The 20,846-nt window shown below is 37.3% G+C and overlaps 1 protein-coding gene across 2 annotated transcripts in view; it reads left to right on the top strand.

Annotated features, from left to right (window-relative positions):
* The first annotated feature begins 296 nt into the window (after positions 1–296).
* ATR (ATR serine/threonine kinase) overlaps positions 297–20,846 on the top strand; it is a 119,390-nt gene continuing 98,840 nt past the window's right edge. Inside the window, exons 1-9 of one of the 2 annotated variants that reach the window (XM_069104677.1) lie at positions 297–465; positions 6,802–6,893; positions 8,593–8,742; positions 11,575–12,452; positions 13,611–13,804; positions 14,268–14,459; positions 18,603–18,811; positions 20,115–20,267; positions 20,466–20,664. In XM_069104677.1, the coding sequence (XP_068960778.1) occupies positions 407–465; positions 6,802–6,893; positions 8,593–8,742; positions 11,575–12,452; positions 13,611–13,804; positions 14,268–14,459; positions 18,603–18,811; positions 20,115–20,267; positions 20,466–20,664 (2,126 nt within the window). In that variant the 5' untranslated portion in view covers positions 297–406. The remainder of the gene's footprint in view (positions 466–6,801; positions 6,894–8,592; positions 8,743–11,574; positions 12,453–13,610; positions 13,805–14,267; positions 14,460–18,602; positions 18,812–20,114; positions 20,268–20,465; positions 20,665–20,846) is intronic. The other variant, XM_069104678.1, reaches the window with a different exon arrangement.

The raw sequence follows: 20,846 nt of genomic DNA, 5'->3' as shown, positions 1-20,846 counted from the left end.
AATAGGTACCTACAGAGGGAGGATTCCCAAAAGTTGCAGAGAAAAGAGGTTAACTCTTGGCTGGCAGCTGCGCAGAGAGGGCCCTGAATAATCTAGTCACCCGCTACTGCTTTGGATTTGATCAATTTTCCAAAAACCAGATGTAAATAAACTCTTTTCCCCTCAGGCTGAAGCATCCTCCCTGACGCAGCCTTCTGGGTGCATTGCCGGCTCCGCCCAGCTGGGGAGGGCCAAGCCAGTGTGAAACTAGAGCGGCAGGGCGCAAGCGCACACACACACGCGCAGCGTGGTTTACTGAGGAGTTTTGAGCCTTGTGAGGCACCGTCGCCGCCGTTCCCGCCTGAGGTAACGGAGGGGACGCGGAGCAGCTGGTTGCTGTCCTCGCTCGGCGCCGCTCGGCTTCACCATGGCAGAGCAGGGCTTGGAGATGGCTTCTATGATCCCGGCGCTTCGGGAGCTGGGCAGGTAGGGCGAAGAGACCCTCCCACACCCATCCTACCCGAAGCCCTCCGCGCGCTCGTCTCTAGCCCCCGGACTGTTGCCTCTACTCAGGCCTTGTCGCGATCCCCCCCACCCCCTCCTCTCGCCCCTTCTTCCTCTTCTCGTCCCAGCCCCCTCAGCCACCTCTAGGCCCAGGTCCCGGGGACCCTGGGAAGGGAGGTGGGGCCCTGGTGGCGGAAATGGGCACCTGGGGGCGCCTTCCCTTCCCCCTCCCCCGCCCCCCGCTGGGCTGCTACCTGCACGGCGTCTGTAAGATGGGTCTAAGAGCAGGGAGGGCTCGGGTTTGTGGTGAAGGTCAGGAGAGATGTCCGGACACATGCGCACATACGGACATGTGTCTGTCCGCCTGTCCCTAGGTCTGTGTATGTCTGCGTGCGTGTATGTCTGGTCTGTGTGTTTGTATCTGTCTGTCTCTGTCTTTGTGTGTGTTGTGTGTGTTTGTATCCATGTCTAAGCGTATCTATAGCTCTGTCTTCCTATATCTGTGTCTGTGACTCCATCGTTATCTGTCCATCCCTGTGTCTTTGTGTATGTCTCTGTATGCCTGTCTTGTCTCTGTCCATTTCTGTATCTGTCTTTGTGCCTGTCTGTCCATCCATGTGCATGCGTGCACAAGCACACACGTGTACAGCTCCCGGATCCCATCATTTTCATTAAGAGCCTTTGCACCTCAGAAATGAGCAGATGCTACAAATCAGTGCCTGATTTAGGTTTTTGGTGGTTGTCTGTACTTAAGAAAGTGATGGGGGGCTAATGAAGATTAAACTTTAAAAGTATGCCCTTCATTCCTCCCCTGCCCTCTAAGCTGGTTGTTAAACATTCACGAACACACCCTGTTATAGATACATCTGTATAAAACAATATAAATAAATACAGAATATATATAATACAACACATATATTGTATCGTATATTCTATATAATACAGATATATTACATAGATATTAGATCTATAGATGATATGTCTATATGTAGATATAATAGACAGAATATATGTTATATAATATATAATGATATTATATGTATATATACACAAATACATGTATATGTGCTTTGCATACCTTAAAGATTATATAACTGAGTAGCCTCAAAGAGACAGCATGGCAATACTGAATGTAGTATTGGATTTGGAGTAAAATCTGGTTTAGGATTCAGCCTCAGACACTTATTAAAAAGTTACTTAGCCTTTCAGAGCCTGTTTTCTCATCTGCAAAATGGAGATAATAAAGCAGGCAGTACCAACTTCACAGGATTATTGAAGGGGTCTATAATAAAGTATTGAAATAAAGTATAAAAATAAAAGAAATAAAGTATGAAAAATATTGCAAACTTTTAAGTAGTGCACAGCAGCTACTATTACTACTACTACAGATATCTTAGACACTGTATGTGGACAGTGAATTGGAGCCAGAATTGAAGAGGAAAACAAGTTAGATTGCCTATAAGAAATTACACAGTTGTGTTCATGACAAGAAGCAACATAGGGTAGTGGTTTTGGAGCTAGAAAGATCTGGATTGCGGTTTCATTTTTGACTCTTAACTATCCCTGGGACCCTGGACAAGTCCTTTAACCTTTCAGTGCTCCCCTAAGATGCCAAGTTGCACAGAAAGTGTTGACTTGCATTGGTAAAGGGACCTTCTTTATCCAGGAATTTCCTGTACCAATGGAATTACAGGTCCAGGTCCTGTCTCTTATCCTATCACCAAGCATCTTCCTGAAACAAAGGCCCATCTTTTTAACAAGGATATTTTTTTCCAGTGATGTTCTGTGGCTTCTAGGCATATGGTCTCAAGAGAAATCAAGTTGAGGGTTAACCAAAGGACAGTTGAAAGTCTCATGGTGGGAATGAGATGGCTTCAATACATTGCCAACAAAGAATTGCATGAGAGAAACAATGCGATAGATCTCAGGAAAACACAGAGTATCTCAGAGAAAAGATGGTTGAAGAGGTTTTCCTACTAAGAGGGTTAGGGTTGCTCTGGAGACCCCAATATACCAATGCACCAGGTCATGCCGAATGAATTCAACTCGAGTCTTCTCAGCCAAAGAAAAGTGAAATTTATTAAAAGTTTGCTTGCATTAGACACAGAGTAAGTCTGTGCTAGGGTCATTCTGTGGCACTCTCACCATCCTATGGCGCTCTCACTTTTTTTAATTTAATTTTATTTTTATTCTGTGGTGTGAGATGGGGTCTTCTATACAGAAGATTGTGGAAGGAATCTAGGGGTGGTCCAGAGAAGGAGTTTGGGGACGGTCTTCAGGAGGAGTTAATGAGGTCAATGAGTGATTAAGGGTGGGAAGTAGCTGGAAGCTACAGACAATGGTGGGCTAGGCCAGTTCAAGAGTGGGAAGTCTAGCAACAGACCTGCCTCACCAAATGGGATGATTTAATCAAGAGTCCAAGGGAGGTTCCCAAAGCCTGTACCTCAAGGACTCTAGGAGAGCTCCAGGGGGCTCCCAGAGCCCATACCTCATCAGTGGTGAACAGTGTCAACTGCAGCAAGAATTCTTCAAGAAGGATTGTTGTTATTCAGTTGTTTCAGTTATGTCTGATTCTTTGTGATCCTTTTTGGGGTTTCCTTGGCAAAGATACTGGAGCAGTTTGCCATTTCCTTCTCCAGCTCATTTTACAGATGAAGAAACTGAGGCAAACAGGGTTAAGTGACTTGCCTAGGGTCACATAGGTTCAGGAAGATAAGTCTTCTTTAATCCAGGCTCTGAAATCTATCCACTTTGCCACCTAGCATCAGAACTCAGAAAGAAAAAAAAAGCATTAGATTTGGCAATTAAGAAATCCATGATAAATTTTGAGAAATCAGTTTGAGTTGATTGATGAGGTTAGAAAGCATTCTGTGTAGAGACTTGAGTAAATGAGTCAGAGGAAGTAGAAATAACTTTTTAAGGTGTTTAGCTGTCAGAGGGAGGAGAAATATAGGATAATAGTTGGAAGGGTTAGGGTCTAGTTGAAGGTTTTTTCTTTTTGTTTTCTTAAGGAAAAGAAAGATTTGCATATTTGAAGGCAGGAGGGAAGGAACCAGTTGATAAGGAAAGGTTGGAGGTAATTGAGGATTCAGTCTGCTGGAGAAGACACTTTGGGAGAGGAGACATGAGATCAAGTATACATGTAGAGGGGTTGGCCTTGGCAAGGAGAAAGACCTTTTTATTAGAAACTGAGGGAAAGGAGAGAGTAGGGGATAATGTCAAAGAATTGTGAGACAGATAATTGGAAGAAGAGGATTCTCACAAAGCATGGTTTCAGTTTTTCTCAGTAAAGAGGTAGCTGAGAGAGAAAGGAAAATCTGTGAAGTTCTAGGAGGGAAAGGAAGATTTGGAATAGCTTCTTTGAGGAGTAAGATAGTGAATCAGGGAGGAATAAAAAGACTGCTTTGAGGACCCAGCTGAGGTGAGATAGCATAAATTTGTAAGGTACTCAGTAAGCAGGGTCATGAGATGCCTCCAGCTTTGTTCATTGTCCATTGAGTAGGATCAGAGGACATGCAGAGGTTTGGCAAAGAGCTGTAAGACGAGTATAAGAGATTTAAAAACAGCATGGTTTGGGGTTGAAATGGCTATTGTATACTCATTGTATAGCAGGCACTTAGTAAATGCTTGTTAGAGACAGGTGTACTGCAGTGGATAGAGCATTAGGCCTGGAGTTAGGAAGACCTGAGTTCAAATCAGTGTTCAGACACTTCCTAACTTTGTGATCCTGGGCAAGTTACTTAACTTCTACTTGTCTTAGTTTCTTGAACTGTAAAATGGAGTTACTAATAGCACCTACCTCTTAAGAGTTGTTGTGACGATCAAATGAAATAATGTTTGTAAAAATGCATAACAATGCCTGGCACATAGTAGGTGCTAACCCTTCCTTTCCTCATGTTAAATGAATGCAGTTTGAACTTCAGTTTCCCCACCTCTAAATTTTCTCCCAGTTGATCATTCCTGCCCAGGTTTTGCTATCCGTCCTGCAGTGTTTTTGACTGTATGTTTAATATCAACTAAACACTATCCTCTACCCTTGAATCTCTTGCCCACTTGTCCTACTCATACTAAATTAAACTTCAAAACAAGTGTACCACCCACCTTCTCTGCAGCTCATTTTGAGATATTCATTGAGTGAAAAAAAACATTTATTTTAAACTGTGTGCAAAGTACTGTGCATGGGATACAAGTAACAGCAAGACAAACCCAAGGATTCCTAAACCCTAGCGTAATGAGGGGAGACCACACATCAAGGAGGTTTCCACCGGTAAATTAAATGGAAAGACACTGTGATCCTTAGAATGCATTGGCTAAATAGAGGGTAATATATTTTATTTAGTTAAAAAGATAATGCTGCAGACAAATGAAATTATGCCAAATGGGTCCAGTTATATTCTGTAACCTTTACTGGGTCCACACTGTTATGTGGCAATCCTTTTATTCTTTCCTCATTGATACTGGATCATAATCCCCTTATCAGCAATTCTAGATTTTCTCTTCTCTCCTTAAACTCCTTATATCACTCTCTCCCATCTTCTTCTCTACCTGGGACTTCACCTCCAACTTTACTGAAAAAAAAAAGCCCATTATCAAAGTGAGACTGAACAAATGTGTGCCTTGAGAGAGTGCTGAAGGGTGGAGGGATTGGATCTCAGTGAGAATGAAGAGCAGGTTAGGAGAGGTGAAACATGGGAGAGGTAGAATGACAGGAAGAGGTTATGGTCGGATAGGGGAATATAAATCTTTCTAATTAGGAAAGTGGAACATTTATGGGTTCAAACCATGAATGCAGAGTAAAAGCCAGACCTAACTGTTAAGTACAAACTTTCAGGGCTTAGTTTCTAGTCTTTGGTTTAAATAGACAATGACTATTTTTGTAGTGAAAGGATTAGTTTTCATAGGAGCTATAATTGCCATTCCCACTCCAATTAAATTTATAATCAAACAGGAAGTATTTGAAACTTTGTCAAAGTGTCCTGCTGTTCCTACAAGAATTCAGAATTAGCAGAATAAAAAAGCTAACAAAGAAAATTATCTTTTCTGGTCCATCACTGATGTTTATGTTTTAGAATGTAGATTTTGCCAAATCATGAATGACTAATCCTCATATCTTTAGAACAGAGTTCTAAAGCGGGTTCTCAATTTAGATATGTATATGTATATATCTCTTTATTTTTACTCTAACCTTTGGTTTCCTTTGTAATCCTATGTTTAATACATTTTAGAAACATTATTCTGAGGAATCCATAGACTTCACCAGACTTCTAAAAGGATCCATGACACAAAAAAAGATTAAGAATGAATCCATGTCTTAAAACATGTATATTACTTCATAATTACAGTAATAATAGTTTCTGGTGATAAAAATCAGTTTTTTTCCAAAGTACTTTCATATGAAATTTATCAGAAGTTACTTGATCTCTGATCACAGGATCATAGGATTATTAGAGTTTGCAAGAACATTGAGTCTTTATTGGCAGCAACCATAATAATAACAAAAACGGCAATAGCTATAATTTATATAGTGCTTTAAGATTTGCAAAGTGCTTTACTAAAAAAAATTATCTCATTTTATCCTCACAACACCCCAGGGAGGTAGGTACTATTATTATCCCCATTTATAGAAGGGGAAACTGAGGCAAACAGGTTAAATAACTTGCTCAGAGTCACATAGTTTGTATTTGAAGACAGATTTGAAATCAGGTTTTCTTGACTTCAGGCCCAACATTCTATCCACTGCTCCATCTAGTGTGCATTATTGTTAATATGTAAGGAAGGAAATAGAGTCCCAGAGATGGGAAGTGAATTCTTTTTTTCTCTTTATTCTCTCTAATCATCTGATAATTTCCAGGACTTGGAATGATCCATCAATAGTAATAATGATGATGGGGCGGCTAGGTGGCTCAGTGAATAGAGCAACGGCCCTGGAGTCAGGAGGACCTGAGTTCAAATGTGGCCGCCGACACTTAACACTTACTAGCCGTGTGACCTTGGGCAAGGTACTTGACCCCTATTGCCCTGCACTCCCCCCTCCAAAAAGCAAAAAAAGAAGAAGAAAGTAAGATTTAAAAGGAGTATGTTAGAAGGAGAGATGAAAGGACAGGAAATTATGATTAGAGAGGGGAATTTCAGAGTTTGAGACTATAGGACCATGGACCATATTTAAAATATAGTGGAACTCAGGTCTAATGAGAATGTGAACTTGAAAGGAATAAGGCTAAGGTAAATAAAAAATTAAACATACTACATGTGTAGAACTTTGTTTTGAAATATATTATAAAGCTCTGCAAGATCTAATAATTCTTTACTTTATTTCAGTACCAAACCAGAGGACTATAACACTGTTGTGCAGAAACCAAGACAAATTCTGTGTCAGTTTATTGATCGAATACTTACAGATGTAAATGTTGGTAAGCTACATAATTTTTTTTTATTTACTAGATTAGTTTTTTGACTTGTATGAAATAAATTATCTCAGTTTTGATGTTTTAAAACTTAATATTTTTACAACTTATCTTACAGAAGTGTTTTAAATAAAATATTTTGTGTAATACTTTAAAGTTCTCTCTAGATATGAGCTGTTTTTATTAGTGTCCCCATGTCCAACTTTTGTTGGTTGGGACTGCCCCAAGTATAATCAATCCATCAAAAGCATTTATTAAGCTCTTACTATGTGCCAGGCATTGTTCTAAGCATATATACTTTAAGTCTTCAGTTCCTAAAATTATAGCTTGCAAGCCCTCCACCCAAGTGTCTGCCAAAGGACACAATTAAATTAGGACAGAGGTATTTGCTTGAATAGCATAAGAGATATTTGCTTGAATAGCAAAATAAGAGATTTTGCATTAGGGCATTTTTTTTGAGAGGGGAAGGCGAGGCAGTTGGGGTTAAGGGACTTACCCAAGGTCACACAGCAAGTGAGTATGTCAAGTGTCTGAGGCTGGATTTGAACTCAGGTCCTCCTGACTCCAGGGCTTGTTCTCTATTCACTGTAACACCTAGCTGCCCCTATTAGGGCATTTCTTCAGAAACTTAGGACATATAGACTGGCAGATAATACATATCATGGTTGGGAGAGGGAGCAAGTATAGAACTCTCCCATGGAGTTGGGATGAGAAATACACATGAAGATATGATTCATGTAAGGTTCAAAGTTAGCTTAATGACAGACATATTCCTGAGTTAGGGTATTTGAGTAAGAGATTGCTAAAGTGGTACAAGACTATATAGTAAATGCAGCTTCCTGAGATGTGTTCTTTGACTCCAAGTAGAAGTGGCCTGCATGGAGCTAGGGGCTCCCTTGTCAGATCAGAGAAGTCAAGCATGTCTCGGGGGGTTGGGGAAGGGGGTACCTTTTATATACTTACCTTAGAGGTTATTCCCTTTTGGAAGATGACTTAATTGAAGGCCCCCTACCAACTGTGTTGGTCCTTTCCTTGAAGGTGATTCCATTTGTTCAAGTTAGCTCCACTAGATTTATTGCTTCCTTGTTCTGAATCTGTAATTGCATGGTAACCCAACTCACCTCCCTTGCAGGACCCCAGTGTTTCTTGGTACATTGTTTGCTGACTGTTGATTTGCTGCACAAACCCCTGGGTGTAGTATTTTTATTGGATTGTGCACATGGCTAAACCATTTAGCTCTTCTTTCAGTTCCTGACTCAGCCAGAGACCTTGGTTTGGTCCCTGCCAAGCTCCTTGAGTGAGAATCAGAACTTTTACCCATGGAGAATGGGGGTGCCTTTTAGTTCTGCTCCCTAGACACAAAGCAGCAGTCCCCTTCCAGCCTCCAAGCTCTCTTCCAAACACCCAAGGGTCTCTTCCCTGAATTTTAAGCTTTCTTGGAAACTGTGTTCTGGGTCAAGACCTCTGCTGCTAATTCTCAGTTTGTGCTTGACTTTGTCTTATCAAACAAAACATCCAGAGTCTAATGTCTAACAATTTATTGTAATGGTTTATGAAATTTCATGGAATGTTAGCAATGAGATTGAGACAATAAGCATTTTATCAATTGTTTTAAAGTAGGTTTTATAACTCACATTAAGTCTAAACAAGGTTTAAAATTTGTTTTTGGAATTAATTTTAAAAATTACTATTTTGTTGTTTTTAGTTGCTCTAGAACTTGTGAAGAAAACTGACTCTCAGCCAAGTTCTGTGATGTTACTTGATTTCATCCAGCATATCATGAAATCTTTCCCCCTTATGTTTGTAAATGTCTGTGGAAGCCATCAACAAAAGGAGGCTGAAAATAGTTGTCTCGGTGAGTCTAATGGCTTTGGTAAAACTACCCATGTTTTTCATGGAATCTCTTCTGCCTCCTGAAATGTGTCATATAGATCTATAAATAATTACTCAGTGGAATTTTGACATAAATTAAAATTCAGAAGGCAAGTTATTGGTTAGTTTGATTGAATACTGCAAAATCTTTTGTCACACTGCCTTTTATTAAGGATATATCAAATAACTTTCATAGATAGTAAAAGTAATCTTAAGTTCCATTTACCTGTCATTGAACTCACTTTTCAGACAGAGATATAATTAAAGTATGACTATCATTTGATATGGCAGTTGGAATAGAAAACACACTAATGGTGTTCTGTCCAGCTTGATTTTTAAAAGAGAAAGTTATACTGCATTTGTTTCTGAATATATCCCTATTTCCACTCTTGCTGGTGAAATTAAGATTTTAAAGAGACAGAAAAAGCATTTCAGCAAAAGCAGTTAACTTACCAGCTGTGTCTGATAATAAAAGCACTGTTACATAACCAAGTCTCTCCTCACTTTTGCCTTTACAAAATGGGAGGAAGATACCATTCATTCATTAATTCATTCATTCATTTTTTTTCAGTTCTTCTCCAGGACAATTCTTGGTCATTCTGATTATACAACTTCAAGTTTTATTTCATTGTTTTTTTCTCTTTATGTTGTGGTGATTGTGTGTTGTTTTCCTGATTCTTTACTCTGGAGCAACTTACATGTCTTCTCATGATTCTGTGAATTCTTCATATTGTTTCTTATTTTACAGTGATCTTGTTATATTCATGACCCACATTTTGTTTAGCTATTACCCAATTGATAGGCACCTAACTGTTTCTAATTCAACTGTTTCTAATTCTTTATCCAGATTGATTTTTAATGCTTCCTTCTGCCTGACGCTTTTTACTCTTTATTGGTCCCTTTGATGCCTAAATGAAGGGTTAAGCTATATGATATGCGCTTTGAGTGCTTTTGATTTTATCAGAGTGCTTTCATGTCCTTGAGCTTAATTTTCCTAATAGCCTTCATTGACACTTAAAAACATAAGATCAGAGCATCTTGGAAGGATATCAGAGAACATCTGATTCAGCCTATGTTTCCAATTCTTTGTCTGACTTGAGTTTTAATGTTTCTTTTTCCTTTCTTTTTCCTTACTCTTTGTTGGTCCCTTTGCTGACTAAATGAGGGGTTAAGCTTTATATGACATGAATGAGGGGTTAAGCTGTATGACATGTACTTTGAATGTTTTTTTAATTTTGTCAGAGTGCTTTCATGTACTTGAGCTTTAATCTTCCCAATAACCTCCATTGACACTTAAAAATATAAAATCATAAAATCTCAGAGTAGGAAGGGATACCAGAGACCCTCTGATTCAGTCCATATCTGAACAGGATTCTCTACAACATCCTTGAAAAGTACTCTTAAAACCTACCAACAACTTTTCTCAAAGATTTCTCTAGTAATATGGAACCCATTTTCTACAGCAGCAGTTTATTTGACTTTTGAGTTTATTTGTTAGAAATTTTTTCCTTACATCAAGCTTTAATCTGCTTCTGCAACCTTTTACTCCTAATTCTGCCCTCTGAGGCTGAGGAGTACAAGGCTTAATCTCTTACACATATGAGCTCTGCAAGTACAAAGTATTCCAAAAGGCTTAGTGCTGTTTTAAGCTTTAATAGAAGCTATGATTGAATATTATTATATGCACCATAAGAATTCCTTTCTCTAAGCTAACTACCATACTTTGTTCAACCAGTACTCACATGGCATGTTCTCCACACCTTTTACCATCCTGTTCATCCCTCTCTAGATATTCTCTATTTTATCAGTGTCCCTCTTAAAACATAGTACCCAGAAGAGAGCCCAGTAGTTCTGTTAAAATAATAAGTTTTGTTGTTACAACTAGATTATATCCATGTTACTCAGCTTATGAATAGATTGTGTTCTAATGGTTTAATTGCAAGTCATTTGCTTGAAAATTGCCTTTCATCCTATACATCAAATGAGTGGCCAAGTCATATTGGTTTTGTTTTTCAAATATTCCTCAAGTCCATCTTGTCCCAACTGCCACAGCCTAGTTCAGGCTCTCTTTTTTTGTCTCTCAGACTGTTGCAGTAACCTCTTTATAGATCTCTCAGTTTTGAGAGAGCCTGCTTACAAATTGAACTTCCTGATGCATAGGTCTTATTTTGTCCCTTCTTTGCTCAGATACCATTAGCGCTGTTCATTGAATAAAGTAGAAATTCTTTAGCTGGAATTTAAACAACATGACTTCTTTCTCTTAAGCTTTATCTTACATTACTTCTCTTCATGTATTTATGATCAAATGAAACTATGTTATTTGCTATCCTCAAATGTAGACATTTTCCCATTCATATCTTTGCCCAAGCTAGTCCCTATCCCACGTATGCCTTCTTCTTATCCCAGGAAAGCTTGGATATCAAACTTGAATGTCAAGCTAGGTTTGTATGTTATACCTTAGACAGTGGGAATCTACTGAAATTTTTTGAACAGAGGAATGTTTGAGAAGGATAGATAGGAGCAAGTAGAGACTGGAATCAGAGAGAATAGTTAGGATTTTATTAGTAAAGTTCAGGCCTGAACTAGTGTTCATATGCTTTAGTCTTTTATAATTCAAATATGGTTATAAAATAATTTCTTTTACTCTACATTTTTCTGATTTGTTTGACATTAATTATATCCCTAACTATGCATAGGAAATATAGATTCTTGTTAATAAACTAGTATGCATTCACTGCCATTTAGCAAATAAATTTGTAGTTGTGACATATGTATAATGTGTTTATGTTCTTGATACTTTTTTTTTTATTCAAAGAATTCAGTCACTGGATTATGACAAGACTCTTTCGAATTGCTGCAACTCCATCCTGTCATCCATTACAGAAGAACATTTGTGAAGTCATCTGCTCATTATTGTTTCTTTATAAAAGCAAGAGTTCAACAATTTTTGGGCTGCTAACAAGAGAATTATTACATCTTTTCGAAGATCTGATTTATCTTCACAAAAGGAATGAAATGGGACAAACCATAGAATGGCCAGTCATGGTGAATAGATTTTTGAGTAACCTAGATAAACATATAGGATATTTGCAATCTGCTCCTCTGCAGTTATTGAGCATGCAAAATGTAGAATTTATTGAAGTTGCATTATTAACAATTCTCAATGACATTATTGCCATTGTGTTTTTTAGAAGACAGGAACTTTTACTCTGGGGCATAGGCTGTTCTCTGCTCAAGTACGGCAGTCCTAACATTAAAGCTTTAGCAATTTGTCTTTTGACCAGGCTTTTTGAACTTGGGGGACTTCCAGAACAATCAGCAAACACTTTTTTCAATTCATTTTTTGAATTACTAAAAACTGTTGTAGAAATGGATGCAGATCAACTAAAACTTTATGAAGAACCCTTATCACAGTTAATGAAATTGATGTTCCCCTTTGAAGTAGATGCTTATAGAAATATGGAGCCTGTGTATTTGAGTATGTTACTGGAGAGACTCTGGAGCCTATTTGAAGCGGGTATACTTGTGAAGCTTAAATCTGAATTGCTGAGATCTGCTTTGTGCCACTTGCTGCAATATTTCCTCAGATTTGTGCCAGCAGGGTATGAATCTGCCTTACAGATCAGGAAGACCTGTGTAAGCAGCATTTGTAGAGTTTTTGTGGATACACTTGGAGCTCAAGTGGAAGGAGAGGTGGGTAATTTTCAATGTTATTTGGTGGATGTGTATCTCTGTCATTTGTTGTATGTACTTTGATCATTCATTTGTGTACATTGTGTTAGGGAAGTTTATTTTTAAGAAATACCCTAAATGTAGAACCATGACTAGGTATAATTTTCCTTGGTGCAGCCTCCTTCACTGCTGTATATCGGTGTACTTAATATATTTTTTCTGTGACTTTAGAGGAATTGGTTCACTAAATAGGTAATTAAAATACAGTTTTGGAAGGAGATCCTGTGTTTGCTTAGACTACTCTATAAAAATTGATTTGTGTAGGGTAAATTAATTTTTTATATTGTTCATGAAAGGCTGGCTCAGTGCACTGATTATCAGTTTCATAGACCCTACCCTCTTAGAAGATTGAAATTGCTAATAGTACCAACATTAAGTAAATAAATAGATTAATAAGGTATATCTTTTCTCCCCATTCATTAATTTTTTATTTATTCTTGACATTCTTTTGTTTTTCAATTTTGAGTTCCAGACTCTTTCTCCCTTCCACTCCTTCCCTACTCATTGAGAAAGCAAACAATATGATAATTATATATGTGAAGTCATGTAAAACATATTTCCATATTAGCCATATTGCAAAACAAAGCAAAAAAATAAAATGAGAAAATTATACTTCAGTTTGCATCAGATCTCTCTCTGGAAGTAGAATAGCATTTTATAAAGAATTTCTTATGCAGAAATGGCATGCAAGTCATGGCAAACAAATATGTCGGACTTTGAGAGTTGAGCAAAAAAAAAAAAAGGTATGTTTAAACAATTAGGTATTACTTTGGTTTTTTTTTCTCTGTAGATAATTTTGTTAAAACCCAACTGGATTTTCCCTGTGGAAGTAATTATGTAATTCCCTGTTACAATTTATCTTTATGTCATTTTGAGGAACAGAGGTGGTTTGGTTATTGAAAGGGAATGTAGTTTTAACAAAAATAACAGAAAATTAAGAACTGTCAGATATATGATAGAGGAATAAAAGACTGATTTGATTAATCTCTTTGAAAATGTGTTAGCTTTATTAAGAAATATGTAACATATATGAAATCTTTTTATTTTTTCCCCTCCCTTTTATATTTTTGATCAGTATAAGTATGGTTGCTAATAGACTTTCTTAACTTGTTTTTCCAGTATTTGTTGGGCTCACTTTATGCAGCATTAAAGCTTGAAAGCATGGAAATCTTTGAGCAATTTCAATGTGAAACCCAGCAAGAGACTCCTTTTAATGATGAATGGAGCAGCTGTAGTGGTGGAATACCACGAAAAAGACAGCGACTAAGCTTATCATCAAAACATTTCTCTAACTCAGCAGGACAGGCAGAAGAGTAAGGCTGTAACTCTGTTTGTGTTTACTACATTGGTAGAGCCTCATTAGCAATTTAAGTTAAATACTTGCTTTTCATAAGACTTAAATATATCCAATTTGTTTTGCCTGAATTTTATTAAAGGAATGCTTTTGCATCCATATTTACTGTAAGGTTCAAATGGATTAATTTGTATACACATATTTACAATGATCGTTCCAGTATTCCCAGTCTCTATTTAATTTTTCTTTTCAAAATGCTTAAAGCCATGAGATTACTTTATAGACTAGTTATTTATGAAATTCAACATCAGATAAGATTATTTCATTTAAGCAACATTAAGACAAATACTAGACCATTTACTGTAAACCTAGTTTAGTATATATTTTAGTATTAAATGCTTTTTATATTTTTATGTTTAAAATTTTTTAACTGAGTTTCTACTTGAATGAAAGTATTCTGAAATAATTATTATTAATTATAGAATTAAGCATGTGGACATGAATGAAAAGAACATGTTGTGGAATGCACTGATCAAGAAAGCTGAATCTCTTCTCGTTCTACTTGAGCAAAATAGTATGGAAAGCCCCATTATTCAGACATTAGAAGGAATTGTTGTCATTTTGCAGTTGACTGCTCTGTGTACTGTTCACTGTTCTCAGCAAATCTCGGACTGGTAAAAACAATTTAGGGTAACTTCTTATGTCTTCTCAGTGGGGGTCTTGGCCTATAACTGATAAATTTACCTTGCATTTAAGAGATCTTAGCAAGATCTGCAGTGTACAAACCCTCTCTTGATTGATTATATGTTGTTGAAATTTAGAGCTGAAAGGTACTTTTAAAACTATCTAAGTTGACTATATCTTAGAAAAGTGAGACCCAGAGATGTTAAATGATTTTCCTAAAGTTTCATAACTAGTTAGTAGCAGAGTTTCTCGCTACCTACATCTCAGTCCTTTACATTGTGGCTTCCAAGCACTCTGCTGTAACTGTGCTCTTCAAAGCTACCAGTGATCTCTTAACTGCTAAATAGAATGACCTTTAAATTCTGCTTGTTCTGTTGCTTTTTATTATTGTTCGTTCATTTCGATTGTGTCCAACTCTTCATGACCCCATTTGTGGTTTTCTTGGCAAAGATACTGGAATGGTTTGCCATTTCCTTCTCCAGCTCATTTTACAGATGAGGAAACTGAGGCAAACAAGGTTAAGTGACTTGCCCAAGGTCACAGAACTAGTAAGTGTCTGAGGCCAGATTTAAACTCAGGTCTTCCTGACTCCAGGCCTGGCACTCTATTCATTAGCTGCCCTCCCCTTGTTCTTTACCTTCCTACAACTTTTGACAATATTGATCTCTTATTCCTCCTGGATACTGTATCCTCCCTTGGTTTCTGTAACACTGCTTTTTTTCTTGGTTTTTCTCTTATTTGCATGACTTTGTCTCTGGTTCATCTTTCTTTCTCCTACCCTATAAACATAGGTGCCCCCTAAAGATCTGCTCTGGATTCTTTTTTCTCTATTGTTACCTCATTTAATGTAGTGGGTTTAATTTTTACCTCTATATGAATGACTGTTTAATTGAACTTAAGTCTATCCAACCCTAATCTTCCCCATGAATCCAGGTGCCATTTTGACAAATGCCTATTGGACATCTTTACCTTAAACTCAGCCTCTCTAAAACACAACTTATTATCTTTCCCTTAATCCCATTCATCCTTCCTAATTTTTGTTCATGGTGTCATCATCTTCCCAGTTACTTACGTTCAAAAGCCCTGGGTGACCCTTAATCTTTCCCTCTCTCATACCCCAACTTACACCAATTGAGAGAATATAGAGAAAGAAAACAGGGCCCAAGAAACCCTTTAGGGGACAACCACACAGTTAGTGGTCATGACTTTGATGGAGATCCAGTAAAGGAGACTGAGGAGTAGTCAAGTAGGAAAAGAAACAATAGGGAATGCCATTATGAAAATCTAGACAGGAGAGTTCATCCAGGAATTAAAAGGTGATCAACAGTGTCAGATGCTTCAGAGAGGTCAAGAAGGATGAGGATTGAGAAAAGGCCCATAGATTTGAATGATAAATTCAGAAGCCAGGCTACAGAGGGGATAGAAGAGTGAGAGAAAAGGAAATGGAGGTACCTGTTGTGACTAGCTTCCTTAAGGAGACTAGTTGATAAGGAAAGAAGATAAATAGTTGATTAGCTAGTGGACTTGGTCACATTGAACTTGGCTTTTAAGTATGCGAAGACATGACCATGTTTTTAGACAGTAGATAGGGAGAGATTGAAGATTAGAGAGAGTGGTAATGATAATGGGTTCAGTCTGCTGGAAAAGATAAGAAGGGATGGAATTGAGGGTCCATGTAGAGAAAATGACTTTGGCAAGGTAAAGGCCACCTCTTCATGTGAGATAGGGTGAAGAAGGAAATAGTGCGCGAAAATATAACAGTGATATGAAATAATGAAGGGAGAGAAGGGGAAACTTGGCTAATGACTTCACCTTTTTTCAGTGAAGTAAGAAATGAGATTCTCAGCTGAGATTATGGGGAAAAGGAGCATAGTAGAAGGCTTAAGGAAAGATCAAAAGGTTTGTGATGACTTCTGTGGTGAGTGGGATGATATAAAAGGATTTCCTTGCCACAGCGAAAGCCCATTTGAATTTATATATCAGATTTATGTTGGACCCAATCCAGTCAACAAGTTAAGTCAAGAAGAATGTTTTGCCAAGCACTATGCAAACTTTGTAGATAATAAGAAAAAAAAAAGTAGTGTCTGCCTTCAAAGAGTTCATAATTTAATAGGAGACAAAATGTCAACAGCTATTTGCAAATAAGATGCGTACAAGATAAACTAGAGATAATCCCAGAGAGAAGGCACTAACATTGAAGAGGACTGGGGAAGACTTCCTATAAAAAGTGGAATTTTAGCTGAAACTTAAAGAAAACTAGGATGTAGAAGTGAGGAGGGAGAGAATTCTAGGCAGGGAGGAAAGCTAGTCTTGTTCAAGAAACAGCAAGATGCCCAGAATCACTGGATTGTAGAATACATGTTATATTGGGGAGTAAGGTATAAGAAGATTAGAAAGGTGGGAGAGGACCAGGTTATGAAAGGCTTTAAAAGCCAAACAGAACTTTATAATGATCCTAGAGGCATGAGATTAGCCACTGGCATTTATTGAATAGGGAAGTGACAAAGTTAGACCTGTCCTTTAATGGGAAGATGGACTAGAGTAGATATAGACTTGAGGAAGGCCACACATAAGGCTGTCACAGTTGTGCAGGTGTGAAGTGATAAGAGGCTGCACCAGGGTGGTGATAGTGTCTGGGGAGAGAAGAGTCCATATACAAGAGATGTTGAGAAGATTGAATCTTCAGAACTTGGCAGCAGACTGGATTTTGGGGGGAGGGTGTGAAAGAATGTAAAGAATCAAGTGATATCTAGGGGGTGAGTCTGGGATGCCAAGTTCCTTCAGCAGTAATAAGAAAGTTTGGAAGAGTATGGCTTAGGGGGAAAGAAAATGAGTTCATTTTGGACTTGTTAAGTTTATGGCACAGTAAGTTTGAGGTGTCTAATAAGCAATTAGAAGTGTGAGTCTGGAGTTAATCATGACTTCATGATTTTCTCCTGATCCTTTCACCAACACACGAATAGGAGTGAAGGAGAAGAGTGGAATTATCTAGGGTTGAGGGTTTGGCAAGATGTGATAGGACAAAGGGGCAAGGAATTTCAGGGTAAAGGATAGTGGAGAGATAAATTGGTTCACCAAGGGGTCGAGGAAGGGAAAGGAAAATGTACCCAGTGCACAGTTAGTGGCCTGAAAGATAATTGAGGGGTAAAAGGAATAAAGGTCGTGGTGAGAAAGGAATCCTAACAGGGTTAGGGATCATAAAGCATAGGGAAAGATGAAATTATGAAGGATTATGATCAACTAAAGGAAGTTCAGTGTTCATGAAAATAAATGTAGAGCAGTTGGAATGATGGCACAATCTAGGGTTAGCATCACCAAACTCTGTGGCTGAGATGGCTTAGAGTTGAAAGCCATAAGAATTGAGTATATTGAAGAACTGGTAAATTAGGGTATTTGAAGGAATATCATCATGCATTTTGAAGTCTCCTCATATCAGGGTAGGAGTTGTGGCAGACAGAAACTGAGCCAGGGACTGAGTTCTTGGAGAGAGGTGATGGTAGAGGGAGAATCTGGAAGTTACAATGGGGAGTAAGGGGAATTCTGACTCCCCTACCACTACCAAAGATTGAGGGTATGTGAGTGAAAGTGCATCCAGTCCTAGAAAAGGCCTAGGATGCAATGTTGTTAGCGGGGAGCCAAGTCTCAGTGAGTGCCAGAATATGAGAAGAGTTAGAAAGGAACAAGTTTGGTATGAAAGAAAATTTATTATGAAACATATATTTTAAAGCCCATAGTAGGTGGTTTAGGCAGTTCAAGTGTAGCACATTGAAGGACTCTCACAAACTAACTTAGCCTTATTTCATGTCATTTGCCTTCCTAAGCTTTTCTCCCATCACACCGTCTACATTCATCTTGTTCCCTAAATGTGAATCTGTTGGTAATTGTGCTCTGTAAACAGATTAAGTCCTGCCTAAGACCTAAACATAGAAAGCTCAAGTTTAAAATTATTACATTTGATATAACTAGTGCATTTGCATATTTATGTTGGCCTCCCATTGTGATTAGAGTGTACTAGGTACAGAATAATTTTGAACCCCTTATGTATTCATAATTACTTTTGGCTTTACTGGAATGCTGGTTTTGAACATTGTCAAACAAGATTTTGTTCTGATATCTTTATTTTTCATTTACAGCAGTCTTAATTCTAAAGTCATTCCCCATAAACAAAAGATGAGGTCTTCAGACTTAGTCGCGAATGTACAAATAACCTGGCTGTCTCTGGATTTTGTCACAAGAGTGCTTAAGATATGTAGATGTTTATTAGAATCTGTTGAGAAGCCTAATCTGGAACCAGTGATTGATAGAGTTCTGAAAATATTTGATGCTTTGTTTTATATGCAAGGTAGGTTATGGAAATAAGCAACAAACTGGAAAAACTTTTAATTTTTTAAATTAAAAATTAATTAAAATTAAATTTAAAACTTTTAATTTAATTAAAAATGAAATCAATATATAATAAGCTTTCTTATAGAGTTACTGGTATCTAAAATTTAAATTCACATATCTTTATTTTTAAAATTTTTTTAAATGATTTAATATTTTATTTTTCCCCAATTATGTGTAAAAGCAATTTTTTTCTTTTTTTTTTTTTTTTGCCTTTTGGAGGGCTGTTGGGATTAAGTAACTTGCCCAAGGTTACACGGCTAGTATTCTTTTTTGTGTGGGTATTAAGTGTCTGAGGCTGGAACCAAACTCGGGTCCTCCTGACTCCAGGGCCAGCACTTTACTCACTGCTCCACCTAGCCGCCCCTTTTCTCATTTTCTTAAAAATTCTGAGTTCCAAATTCTCTCCATGCTTCCCTCCTCCTCCTCCCTCCCACCCCTATTGAAAAGACAAGCAATTTGGTATAGGTTATACATGTACTATCATGCAAAGTATATTTCCATGTTAGTCAGGGAAACAGGACCAAAAAAACCCAGGGGAAAAAAATAAAGAAAAAGTATACTTTGATCTGCATTCATACTCTATCGGTTCTTTCTCTCGAGGTGGATAGCATTTTTCATTTTATGTCCTTTGGAATTTTCTTGGATCATTGTATTGCTGAGAATAGTGAAGTCATTCACAGTTTACATTTCTTTAGAATGTACAAATACGTTTCTTAGGTTTTCTGGTTTACTTATTCTGCTATCTCTTGCTATATTGTCCTTTGTATAAATGATTAAAAGTAGTTCCTTAACCCTGTATTCCTAATAGTGAAATATTTTGATTTAACTTTTCTCACAGTGGGTTTTTTTTTTTTAATAAAATACTTTTAATTCAAAGACCTCTGATTCCATTGGTTTGTATAGGCTTTTCTTTAGGAGTTGATGTTTCTGAAAATTAATCATTCAGGAGCTTCTTGGAACTTAGCTCAGTAGTGCTTAAGTGACATGCATGCCTTTCAGCAGGCCCATACTTAGAAACTTTTTAGCTTGGTATAAGACCTGTCATAACTTGGTAACTTTGAGAAACCAGAGTTATCTTCACCCTAAAATTAAACATCAGACTTTTTACTGACACAACTAAAATTCATTTATAAAGAAATCCATTTGATGTTGTTATACAATACATACATTTATTTTATTTAAAAAAATACTTTAGAAATATAGTAAAGATTGAAATGCAATTAATTATCTATTGTATATGTTTTGTTTTGTTTTTTCAGTAAAAACTCCATTTGAAGATAAGATTCTAGAGGATTTGTGTGGAATGTTATCACTTCCATGGATTTGTAGCCATTCTGAAGACCCTTCTTTAAAGCTGACCACATTTGGCACTGATCTTCTGGCCCTGAGCCAAAGTATTTCAGATAGTTTTTGTAAGTGCACAAAGAAAATTGTGTCTCCTTTGCTGTCCTTAATATCAGTTTTCTCCTATAGTTTATATTATATTTTAATTTTGGTATACTACCTTTATTTATGTTAGATAAACATATATCAAATGTTGATTGACTTTGCAAGAAGTATTTATAATTAGTGATAGAGGAAACATTGTTCAATAAACTTCATCTTTTCAGCACCCCAGGCACAGTCACAGTGTATATACCTTCTGACTTTGTTCCCGAGAAATATTTATCTTGAATGGAGAACAGCAGTATATTATTGGGCAATGCAGAGCTCCCATGAAATAATTCGTGCTAGTTGTGTTAGAGGATTCTCTATCTTGTTGCATCAACGGAGTAAAAATTCTTACAAAAGAGTTCCCAAGATTCTCATGTATGTATTATTTTATTCATTTAGATTCTGTAATTTAATTAGCATTGTTAAGGTACTGAATAAATGTTTGCTGATGATGATAATGCAGAGGGGATAGCAACTATATTTTGAAAATCTATGCCTTTTTTGCTATACCCTGTTCCTGCTTGTTGTCTTGATGCAAATGAGTATTTCAGTATTCC

The sequence above is a fragment of the Petaurus breviceps genome, unplaced genomic scaffold (genome assembly GCF_028583685.1).
Source record: "Petaurus breviceps papuanus isolate PSGF00001 unplaced genomic scaffold, PetGlider_PUasm1.0 688, whole genome shotgun sequence".
In the NCBI taxonomy this organism is placed as follows: domain Eukaryota; kingdom Metazoa; phylum Chordata; class Mammalia; order Diprotodontia; family Petauridae; genus Petaurus; species Petaurus breviceps.
The sequence above is the reverse complement of the archived record's forward strand: the minus strand, read 5'-3'. Positions and strand labels throughout refer to the sequence as shown.